The sequence below is a fragment of the Sminthopsis crassicaudata genome, chromosome 2 (assembly GCF_048593235.1).
Source record: "Sminthopsis crassicaudata isolate SCR6 chromosome 2, ASM4859323v1, whole genome shotgun sequence".
Lineage (NCBI taxonomy): Eukaryota > Metazoa > Chordata > Mammalia > Dasyuromorphia > Dasyuridae > Sminthopsis > Sminthopsis crassicaudata.
In genome coordinates, this window is record NC_133618.1 from 439,592,101 (window position 1) to 439,604,713 (window position 12,613).

The 12,613-nt window shown below is 37.7% G+C and overlaps 1 protein-coding gene across 2 annotated transcripts in view; it reads right to left on the minus strand.

Annotated features, from left to right (window-relative positions):
- Nucleotides 1-1,573, minus strand: part of TRPC4AP (transient receptor potential cation channel subfamily C member 4 associated protein) — an 82,039-nt gene extending 80,466 nt beyond the window's left edge. Inside the window, exon 1 of one of the 2 annotated variants that reach the window (XM_074292479.1) lies at nt 1,319-1,573. In XM_074292479.1, coding sequence (XP_074148580.1) covers nt 1,319-1,462 — 144 coding nt within the window. In that variant the 5' untranslated portion in view covers nt 1,463-1,573. The remainder of the gene's footprint in view (nt 1-1,318) is intronic. The other variant, XM_074292478.1, reaches the window with a different exon arrangement.
- Nucleotides 1,574-12,613: the final 11,040 nt, after the last annotated feature.

Here is a 12,613-nt window from a genome sequence, read left to right on the forward strand (position 1 = left end):
TCAACATGTCCAAAATGGAACTCATTATCTTTCCCCCCTAAACGTTCCTCCTATAATCTCCCTACTACTGTCCAGGGCATTATCATTTTCCTAGTCCCACAGGCTGGCAACCTAGTAATCATCCTGGATTCTTTCTTGACCCCCTCCCCAAATCTATTACCAGGCTAATTGATATGCCTTTGCAATCTTTGCACCATCTCTGCTAAGTACCTGTTCTCTCTTTTAACACTGTGATGAGGGCTCTTATACAGGCCCTCATCACCAACCACCTGTACTACTGCAACCATTTGCTCCTGGTCTGTTTGTCATGTGTCTCCCTATTTCAACATGTCCTCCTTTCGGCCACTAAAGTGATCTTCCTCAAGTGCAGCTCAGACCACACCACACACTTCACACATACTTTCACAGTGTTTTTAACCTTAATACTTCCTACCTCCACCTCCAAATCCAGTGATATTAGATTCTTGGCTGTTCCATAAACAAGACACTCCATCTCTTGACTTTGGCCATTGCCTCTGGCTGTCCTCTATGCCTGAGCTCTCTCTTCTCATCCTCACCCCATCTTCTACAGGATATCTTTTCCTGTCCTTAATTCTAGTACCTTACCTCTTAAATTATTTCATATTTATTCTGCACATAGCTTGTATGTACATATTTATTTGCCTGTTGTCTCCTCATTAGAAAGTAAGCTCCTTGAGGGAGCAGGGACTGCTTTTTACCTCTTTTTATACCCCCTGGGTTTAACACGGTGCCTGGCACATACTGGATACTTAGTAAAAGTTTACTGTCTCTTCTTGAGACTCGGGGGTCAGAATAGGGTGTGAATTACCCCTCCAGGGTCACTTTTCCGATGCTCTCTGAAATGACCAGCCTTACACAAGCCTCATCCATCTTTACCATTCCAGATGTTGAGAGGACTCTGGGCCAAGGCAGACAGGTCTCGTTCCCTGGCCACCTCTGGGCCTGGGCCTGGACCATCAAATTAATCCCGACTCAAGCTGCGACGTGTAAGGGATTGGGCCTGCCCTCTGTTCCCTAGCCTGATGGGCTCCTTGAGAGACAGTGATTGACCAAGTGACCGGCGGACTCTCGGAGCGGCCCCGGCCCGAGACGCGACGGACCGACCCGCCCCTCCCTGGCCAGGCAAGCAGACAGTCACGCGCCAGTGCTGAAACCCCGAGCCGCCCGTCCCGGGCCAGTCGTGGCCGCTGCCCCGGCCCTAGTGCCGGGTGTTTTACTGACTGACTGACTGACGGACAGACAGACAGCCCCGGGCCCTCAGCCCAGGCCCCGCCCCTTCAGGCCTGCCCAGCTCTACCTGCGCGCCCCGGGCCAGGCCCTGGCCCGTCACCTGGCCCTGCCGGAGTTGATCCAAGATGTTCCCGGAGCACGGCCGGCCTCCCCAGCCCCAGGCCGCCGCCCGCCGCTCTCGGCCGGCCCCGGGAACAGCCGCCGCCGCCATGGCTCCTCCTCGGACAAACAGGAAGCGGCCTCCGGGGCTAGTGGCGATTTGTACGGAGCGGCGGAGGGGCCGCCGCAGCGACCCCCGCTGGCCCAGGGCCGAAGCGCAAGCTGCGTGTCTGCAGCGGGGAATTCTGGGAAATGTAGTTCGGTTATCTCGCGGTGGGGAGCCACAAGAGCTCAGTGGTCCTCGTTATGGAACCAGGTGAGAGATTGGAGGCGAGATTCGTGGGGGATTCGTGGTTCAGAGTCAGTCACAGTCAAACATCACCCTCCAACACACACACTCTCGCTCACTCCCTCCCTGACCTTCCCAGGAGGTACATTATTTCGATTTGCCCTTTGAACCTGCCCCCCCTTTTACCTTGCCTAATGTTATAGGCCTGATACTCCAAAGTGATCACAAATCTCAAAATCAAGTATCAAAGAAAAAAGATACATGTTTACGTCATTGTTTATAGCAGCTCTTTTCATGATGGCAAAAAATTGGTCTCTGAAAGAGTGCCCATCAGTTGGATAATGGCTGAACAAGTTATGTTATGTAAATGTGATGGAACAATAATATGCTATAAGAAATTATGAAGGGGATAGTTTCGGAGAAATCTGGGAAGACTGGATGCATAAATAACTGAACAGAACTAGAACAATTTTATACAATAATTATATTGCAAAGGCAAACAACTTTGAAAAAAGAACTGATCAGTATAATGAACAATGACAGTTCCAGATCTATGATCAAATATGCTTTCCCTCTACAATACTATGTAGTTACAGCCTCTCACAGTCAGAAAGACCACCAAAGGTCATCTAGTCAAACTTCTATCTCCTCTACAAATCACCTAACAAGTAGTCAGTCATCCAGCTTAAAGACCTCCAGTGATGGGGAGCTCACTGACTCCTTGAGGCAGCCCATTCCACTTCTATCCATCTATCAAACAGCTAAGTGGCCAAATGAGGCATACCTGAAGTGAAATAATCAATTAATCATTTCATGAGGTAATTTATGAAGGGCTTACTATGAGCCACAGAGTGTGCTAAGCACTGGGGATACAAAAAGAGACAAAAACCAGTCGCTGCCCTCAAAGAATTCACAATTTAATGGGGGAGACAACATGCAAATATGTACAAAGTAAGCTATGCACAGGATAAATAGGAAATAATTAACAGAGGGAAAACTTTAAAAGTAAGGGGGATTAGGGGACTCTTCCTGTAGAAAGTAGGATTTTATCTGAGACTTAAAGGAAGTCAGGGAAGTCAAAAGTTAAAGAGGAGGAAAGAAAGCCTTCCAGGCATGAAGGATAAGCAGAGAAAATGTTCAAAATTTGTCAAGAGATGGCTTTTCATATATGGGATTGCCTGTCATCAAGGGGAGGGAGTAGAGAGAGGGAGGGGATAATCTGGAAAAATGAATACAAAGGATAATGTTATAAAAAAAAAAAATTACTCATGCATATATATTGTCAAAAAAAATTATAAATTAAATTAAAAAAAAAGAGAAATGGCTTTTCTTATTTATGGAATGGCCAGGGGGCCAGTGTCACTGGACCAAGAATACATGGCAAAAAGATGTAAGAAGACTGGAAATACAGAAGGCTGGGTTATGAAGGGTTTTGAGTGATAAATGGAGGGTTTTTTTGTTTGTTTTTTGTTTGTTGTTGTTGTTGTTTTATAATCCTAGATGCAAAAAGAAGTTGCTGAAGTTTATTAAGTAGGAATAGATGACATGATTTAATCTTTGATTTAGGAAAATCACTCTAGTGGCTGGATGGATTGAAGTAGGGAGAGATTTGAGGCAGGCAAATTCATAACAGGATATTACAATAGTCCAGGTGTGAGATGTTGAGGGTTATGTACACGTGAACCAGAGATATTTCAAAGGTGAAATGGATAGGCCTTGACAATTGCATATAGGAGAGCAGAGGGGAGAGAAAGTGGGGAATCCAGAATGACTTCTAGATTATAAAACTGATGGACTGGGGAAAGGTAATAAGTTACATATTGGATACAGAATTTAAGTTATTTCCTGGACATGCAGTTTGAAACATCTGAAAGGCAGCTGAAGATTCAAGATTGCAGGTCAGCAGAGAGTTTGGAGCAAGATAAATTTGAGGTGTGAAGGGTATTACTAGATCTGAGAATGTTCATCATTGTGGAGAAGTAATCACTCTTATGTTAAAGGACAGGTCCAGGACAAGTCCCGCAGGAGATTTCTGGGAGACTTCAAAAGGAGGGTTGCCCTATATTTTTTTTGTACCAGAAGTTCTCCACAACTCAAATGGAAACTGCCTTATGCTAGCAGAGATGGAAATGATTGCTTTGGGGCAGATGGAAGACATCAACCTCAGCTGTGTGATCTTGGGCAAATCATTTAACTTCTGTTTACCTCAGTTTCCTCATCTATTATAACACTTACCTCCCAGGATTGTTGTTGTGAAAATTAAATGAGGTAATATTGTAAATTATTTAGCATAGTGCCTGGTATATAGTACGCATTTAATAAAAGCTTTCTCTTCCCCTCCATAATCTTCCTTTCTATAACTATCATCCATTGTTTCTAGCTCTAGAGCAAAGCAGAATAAATCTAAACCTCCCTCCCCATGACAGATTTTCCCATATTTAAAGATCCCTAACATGTCTCTCTTAAATTTTTCTTCTCCTGGTTAAACATCTTCAGTTATTTCAATCTATATACATCCACAGTCCATTTTTATCTATCAACTGGATATATCAACCATATCTATATCTATCTATCTATCTATCTATCTATCTATCTATCTATCTATCTATCTAGATCAATAGCTATCTATATCTAAATATCTATATTAATTAGAGATATATATCCAATTTATCATGTCTCTTTAAATTAGTCTATATAGTTTTGATTTATTGTTTACACACACATTTGTACATATGTGTATATGTATATATATATATATATATATATATATATTATAAATTGAAGATGATCTTAGAAGGATTCAGAAGTGACTTCAGAATGAAGTCACTAAGATTAAGGAGGATCATGCTATAGGAAGATCAGTTGAAGTAACTAGGATTATTTAGCCAGAAGAAAAATATACTTATATATATTTTTATATACATTTTATATACCTATTTATATATCCATATAGATGCATATATATCCACACATATCTATAGATACATAATATATATTATAGTTTGTACAGTTGTTTGCATGTTATCTTGTATCCCCTATTATAAAGTAGCCACACAATAAGTGTTTGTTGACAATTTCTGATCAACCAATTCAAAGACACTATCACCACCATTTATCCTTTTGACTCTAACAACTAAGAACAGCAACATCAGACTTAGTTCTTCTCCAGACCAAGGTCCTATCTCAGTCCCTTTCCTGGGAATTTATGTTTCTTCTAGTAGTTAGTGACTTGAGGTACAAGCTTTGTATCTGCCCCTACACATCCCTCCTTACTTATATGGGCAGGCAGCTGAAAAAAAAAAAAAAAAAAAGCACTAGGTAACTGGAACCTAGATGCACTTTAAGGAGCCAGCAAGCAGGGGCCTGGTTTCAGTATTTCAATAACAATAGCAACAATTGAAAATTTAATTCAACAATTATTAAATTTTTAAAATAACTACTATAAGATGGAGCAACGAGATGTCTCAATGGATAGAATTGGTGACCTGGAGTCAAGAAGACTCATCTTCATGAATTCAAATCTGGTCTCAGACACTATTTGAATAATCCTAGGCAAATCACTTAACCCAGTTTGCCTCAGTTTCCTCATTTATAAAAAGAGCTGGAGAAGAGAAGATCACATCCAAGAAAACCCCAAATGGGGTCATGAACAGTCAGACACGACTGAAGAACAACTGAATGACAACAACAAACTACATGGAAGAAACTCCACCATATCTTGCTTTCTTTTCAATTTGGTACCAAGTGACCTTTAAAAAGACACCTATCTTTTTTTTTCATGACTTTCTCTTTCAATTCAACTTTTTTTGATTATTAACTTTTTCTCTCTCCTCCCTAAAAAGGGGGAAACAAATCCTTATAACATATAAGCATAGACAAACAAAACGAATTCCCATGATAGCCATGTCCAAAAATATATTGCTGATTCTCTCTTTCTAGAATCTCCTCATCCCTATCATGTTTTCAGCATTCCCATTTCCCTTCTCCAATCTGCTGTCTTTGCTTCCAGTAGCCTATTCATCTTTCAAAGTCTAATTCAAATATCCTTTCTTCAACTAGCTCTTACTAGCTCTGAGTCAGAGCTCTGTGACTCATTGAATCTCACTTAAGTCAGTTCCCTTTATCAATAAAATGTGTCAGAGCTCCAGGCACTTCTTATCTGACAAGATAACCTTAAAGTAGTTTGTATGCTGCTATTGGTATTACCTAACTGCATTCCCTTCCTCCCTCAAGAGGTTCTATCTCCAGTGAATTTCTATAACTTTTGTGGCCCCTATCAAATATAGTCTCATATATATATATATATATATATGTTATCTCCTTTAAGAGAATCTGAGAGCAAAGGTTATGTAGTCTTCTTTATATCTTCCTTCCCTCCCTCATTACCCCAAAAGGCCTAACATAATATTCTGAATGTTAAGATGTTTATTAAATGTTGGAGTAATGTCTTACCTGTTTCAGGATTCTACCAAGCTTCCTAGCCCCTTGTTTAAAGATAGAATTTCAAATTTGATACAATAACAGCAATACTGTATAATGATCAACTATGAATAACTTAACTATTATCAGCAATACAATGAACCAAGACAATTCTGAAGGATTCATGATGAAAAATTCTATCCATTCTCAGAGAAAGAACTGAATGAGTCAGAATATAGATTCAAATAGACTTTTTTTTTGGGGGGGGGGAGGATTGGCATTTTATTTTTCTATAACATGACTATTATGTAAATATGTTTTGCCTGACTGCACATGTCTAACTTTTATCAAATTGCCTTCTTAATGGAGGGGGAGGGGGGAGACATAAGGAGGGAGAGAATTTGGACTTCAAAATTTTTTAAAATTAATGTTAGATCAAAACAATTGAAAAAATATTAAGTGCTCTTAGATAGGTCAAACAAATTAATAAAGATGACAATACTACTTTAACTAATCTATTTATTTAGTGCTATACCAATCAGACTCCCAAGAAACTATTTTAATGACCTAGAAAAAATAACAATAAAATTAATCTGGAAGAACAAAAGGTCAAGAATTTCAAGGGAACTAATGAAAAAAAAAAAATCAAATAAAGGTGGCCTACCTGTACCTGATCTAAAACTATATTATAAAGCAGCGGTCATCAAAACCATTTGGTATTGGCTAAGAAATAGACTAATCAGTGGAATAGGTTAGGTTCACAGAACAAAGTAGTCAATAATTATAGCAATCTAGTGTTTGACAAATCCAAAGACTCCAACTTTTGGGATAAGGATTCACTATGTGACAAAAACTGCTGGGAAAATTGGAAATTAGTATGGCAGAAACTAGATATTGACCCATACTTAACTCTGTACACCAAGGTAAGATCAAAATGGCTTCATGATCTAGACATAAAGAATGAGATTATAAATTAATTAGAACATAGAAATAGTTTACCTCTCAGACCTATGCAGGAGGAGGAAATCTGTGACAAAAGAACTAGAGATCATTATTGATCACAAAATAGAAAAATTTGATTATATCAAAAAAGATTTTATATAAACAAAACTAATGCAGACAAGATTTGAAGGGAAGAAATAAACTGGGAAAACATTTTTACAGTTAGAGGCTCTGATAAAGGCCTCATTTCCAAAAAAAATAGAGAATTGACTATAATTTATAAGAAATCAAGCCATTCTCCAATTGATAAATGTTCAAAGGATATAGACAATTTTCAAATGAAGAAATTAAAACCATTTCTAGTTATATGAAAAGGTGCTCTAAATCATTATTGATCAGAAAAATGCAAATTAAGACAACTCTGAGATACCATTATACACCTCTCAGATTGGCTAAGATGACAGGAAAAGATAATGCTGAAGGGATGTGGGAAAACTGGGACACTGTGTATTGTTGGTGGAGTTGTGAACGGATCCAACCATTCTGGAGAGCAATTTGGAACTATGCTCAAAAAGTTATTAAACTGTGTATACCCTTTGATCCAGCAGTGTTACTACTGGGCTTATATCCCAAAGAAATACTAAAGAAGGGAAAGGGACCTGTATGTGCCAAAATGTTTGTGGCAGCCCCTTTCATAGTGGCTAGAAACTGAAAATTGAATGGGTGCACATCAATTGGAGAATAGCTGAGTAAATTGTGGTATATGAATATTGTGGAATATTATTGTTCTATGAGAAACAACCAGCAGGATGAATAGAGAGAGGCTTGGAGAGACTTACATGAACTGATATTAAGTGAAATGAGGACCAGGAGATCATTATTCACTTCAACAACAATACTACATGTTGATCAGTTCTGATGGATGTGGCTCTCTTCAGTAATGAGAGGATCCAAATCAGTTCCAATTAATTGATTTGTAATGAACAGAATCAGCTACATCCAGAGAAAAAACACTGGGAAATGAGTGTGGACCACAACATAACATTTCCACTCTTTCTGTTACTGTTTGCTTGCATTTTTGTTTTTCCTCTCAGATTATTTTTACTTTCTTTCTAAATCCAATTTTTCTTGTGTAGCAAGATAACTGTATAAATACATATACATATATTGTATTTAACATATACTTTAACATATTTAACATGTATGGGACTACCTGCCATCTAGAGGAGGGGGTGGAGGGAAGGAGGGGAAAAGTTGGAACAGGAATTTTTGCAAGGGTCAGTGTTGAAAAATTACCCATGCATATGTTAAATAAAAGCTATAATAATAATTAAAAAAAAAAACTAATGTTAAAAATTGTTTTTACATGTAACTGGAAAAAAAATAAAATACTAATGAATTTCTTTTTTTTTTTTTTTTTTTTTTTTTCTGATGCTGGGGTTAAGTAATTTGCCCAGGGTCACACAGCTAGGAACTCCAGTCCTCCTGAATTCAAGGCTGGTGCTCTATCCACTGCACCACCCAGATGCCCCAATACTAATGAATTTCAAATTTGGTTCTCAGACATATGCTATGATTAGGACAATAGTAAAAGGATTGGGATCTGGAGGAAACATGGATTTGAACCCTGGTTAGTTTGGGCAAGTTACTTGTAACTTCTCTGTGCTTCAGTTTCTTCATCTGTTTTAAAAAAAGAAAGCAGGATGAGGGAAGGAGAAAAATTTGGAGCATAAGGTTTTGAATATTGAAAACTATCTTTGCATGTTATTTGGAAAAATAAAAAAAGGAGTAAAAGACAGACTAGACCTCTAATGTCCCTTTATGCTCTAAATCTTATGATCCTAAGGCTCATAAGAAAACTTGTGCTATGTTTTTTGTACCTCAACAGTCACATCCTATTCCCATCCCAGGGAATGCATTGGCCACCCTTAGCCACCAGAGGGCAACACAAACAGTATTTCTCAGTTTCCTGTGAAATGTCATTTGGAAAATAAATCAATTTCCCTTACTGAGTGGATTTTTCTGACTCTGGTATATAAACTCCATAAAAGCAATGTCTTCATCTTACATATGATACAACAGAAAGAGGACTGGCCTTATGTCAGAAGAGCTGTATTTAAGCTTTAAGTCACTGGACAATTCTATTGGGTGTTTCCTCATATATAAAAAACAGGTATAATACAACTATCTAACTCATTTCTACAGGCTAGTGAATTGCTTACTCATTTTGACTACACAGACAAGGCCCCATAACTTAGTTTGCTAAAATCCAATCTAAGTTATGAGTATGCCTGAGATTAAAACCTGATTCCCACCCCAAGTCACAGGAAAGAAAGCCTATTCCTCTCTTTTTACAGCCTTTACGTCCAATGAGTTAGGGATCTAATGTCCTCTCTTTTTCATCTCAATGTCTTAAGCCTTATTCCAATCATCTCTTTTGTAATAAACCTTAGTTTCCTCATCTGTGAAGGGGGGAAAATACAAACTACCTTTAATTCATAGGGTTGTTGTATAGACCAAATATCAACTAATACTTTGTAAAAGGCTATAAAAATATTAAATTGAATTATTATTTTTATATAGAAAAGAAACAAAGCATGGTGAAGAAAGAATTAAATTTAGAATCAGTAAAACCTGTACTCAAGCTCTATGACACATATTAGCTACTGCTTAGCAGGGTATTTAACATCTTAGTATCCTAGACTGCGCCTCAAGATTCTAATTACAGATAACTTACTGATCTAGTGGAGGAATTTTCCATACTGGGAGTTCCCCCCACCTGAAATCATATGTCTAGACATCCAGCCCTGCAAAATATACAACAATATTTTATCCTACTTTTTTTTTTTTTTTTTTTGGCTTTAATTTGTGGTTTATACAGTGTTTTTAGGTTTACAAAGTATTATGAATATGAAGTCTAGACTGATAAACAATATAATGCACATATCCAAAAGTTGGCCTTCCCTTGCAAAGTAGTCTTGTGGCCACATAAAATGGAATGAAACTGCCATTCCTCCAAACATTTTTTGGAATTTCTTTCAGGACACTCTTGAATTTCCTCATTGGGACAGATATGCATTCTTTGAGAAAGGATTTGATTTCCAGAAACAGACAAATGTAATGTAAAAAACATGTCTGATAAAGGTAGTGATTAAACTTGGAAATTACCATTTTTAAAGAAAATTACTCAAGATGAAAAAAACTGGTTTTTTGTTTTGTTTTTTGGATGAGATTCTATAGACCACTTATTAAAAACAAAAAAACATTGATCAAATACCTACGACTTATGGAGCCTGGTGCTGAGGAACTGAACTACAAGAGAGAATACATTTATGGAGTTTACAATCCAATATATAGATGTGATAGACAAAAAAAGTAAACAAAAAAGTTAAAGTAAGTGAAAGATAATTGAAAATCTTGAGATCTGAAACAGCAGAGTTCAGAAAAGGAGATTACTTTTAGTTAGGAAGACCCAAAGGTTTATGTAGGTAAAACATAGACCTTGAAAAGATCAATAGAACTTCAAAAGGTGAAGATAGATAGGTGGGAGGAGAGAATTTCAAGCATGAACAAAAGCAAAGAACAAAATGTGTTCAAGAAAGGAGGTTCGAACAATACTATATGAGGATGTATTCTGATGGAAGTGGATATCTTCGACAAAGAGAAGATCTAATTCAGTTCCAATTGATCAATGATGGATAGAATCAGCTACAGCCAGAGAAGGATCACTGGGAAATGAGTGTAAACTGTTTGCATTTTTGTTTTTCTTGCCAGGTTATTTTTACCTTCCGAATCCAATTCTTCCTGTGCAACAAGATAACTGTTCAGTTCTGCACACATATATTGTAATCTAAGACATACTATAACATATTTAATATGTATAAGACTGCCTGCCATATAGGGGAGGGGGCGGAGGGAGGGAAGAGAAAAATCGGAACAGAAGTGAGTGCAAGGGATAATGTAAAAAATTACCCATGCTGTCAATAAAAAGTTATAATTTAAAAAAAAAAAAAAGGAGGTTTGATTACAAGTGTGGATGGGGCTAATTGTCTAGATGGAAGCCTCTAAAACTAGAAGTCTGGAATCCATATGAGGTTACATAACAGAATATGGGTTTACAAAATTATGATAATCAGTAAATATTTGATTTGTATACCTATTTTACATACCTATATGCCTGGAGTTATATAAAAATTTCCCAGGCAAAAAGGGTCATAAGTGGGAAAAAGTTTAAGAAGCCCTGGTAAAGAGATTACAAGAAAGATTACAGAAGGCAATTTGGAGCCAGAAGGAAAAGCCTTCTGTTACTTTAAGACTATTACTTTAACTTAATTCAATCAGCAATGGGAAACTGTTTCAGCAGACAAGTAATGTAATCAGAGATATTCTTTGGAAAGATTAAGCCAGCATTAGCACTTAAAGGAAAGAGAAAAGAAGGGAAGTGGGAAAATCTGAGGCATTAATGGAATTATTTGGAAAAATGCTTGCCTCATTGGGATTACTGTAGAGGATCCTAAGGTAGTTTACACATTTACATGTATTTTTATTTTGGTTATCCTTCTAAATTAATTGTATTACCTTAGAGTCACAGCAGGTAGGTCCCTCACATTTCCCATAGTACTCAGTGTTTAGCACAGAGTAGGCAATTTATGTCTCTTGATTAACTGACCTAGGAGACAGTAAGCTTTCAGGTTAGGTGGCTGGTGAAGCTACAAGTGGATAAACATGGCAGTCTCTAACCCTCTGGAGGCTTACATCCAATTTAGTATAAGTCTATGAAGCATTCATAAGCAGCTAGAATAAGTTATGCTACCTATGTGCATTGCAGAGGTACAGTTACCTGTATGGGCTAGGAAGGGAGAAGGGGAAAGCATTGAAGGTTAAATGGGGAAAATTTCCAAAAGGAGGTTGGCAGTTAAACTGGGGTTTTAAGGATGGGCAGGATTTTGACGTGGCGGTCCAGAAAGATGGAATTCGATGAAGAGAACATTAAGTTATTGACCCCCAAAAATATATTCATCTATGTGCAACATTTTCTCTCCAAACCCCACCAAGTCCCATCATTCTCTTCCTTGATATTTAATAACCTTTCTCTTTCAAATTACTTGCAATATTTCCCTCATCTTTTCTCCCCACAGACATGTTATGAAATTTTTCAGATTCCCAAGTTAGAGGGAAACAGCCAATTTTCAGCCCTAATTTACTGACCTCCCATAACTTTTCATACTTTCTCATAAGCTTCTCTTAACTGGGATCTAATTCCTAAATACCAATAATTGAGCTACTCTGGTAGCCTGGGCCTTCTAAAAGCTTCATCTTTGATTAAAAATAATTCTAAAACCAAGAAAAATAGCAACCACATATGATGTGTACCAAAATAGTTTGGGTTTATGCCTAGAGATTTTTCAGTTCTCTGCCAATACAATTTCTACCAAGATTCCAACATCCAAATCTGGAATCTGAATGGAGTTTATGTAACAAGAACCTGCAGGCTAAGGGAGTTGAGACATGCAAATTCTGATCCCAGCTCTACCCTTAACTTGCTGCATGACCCTGGGCAAGACACTTCCCTTTCCCCAAGTCTCAGTGTTGCAGGGGGTCTCTAAAGTTGCA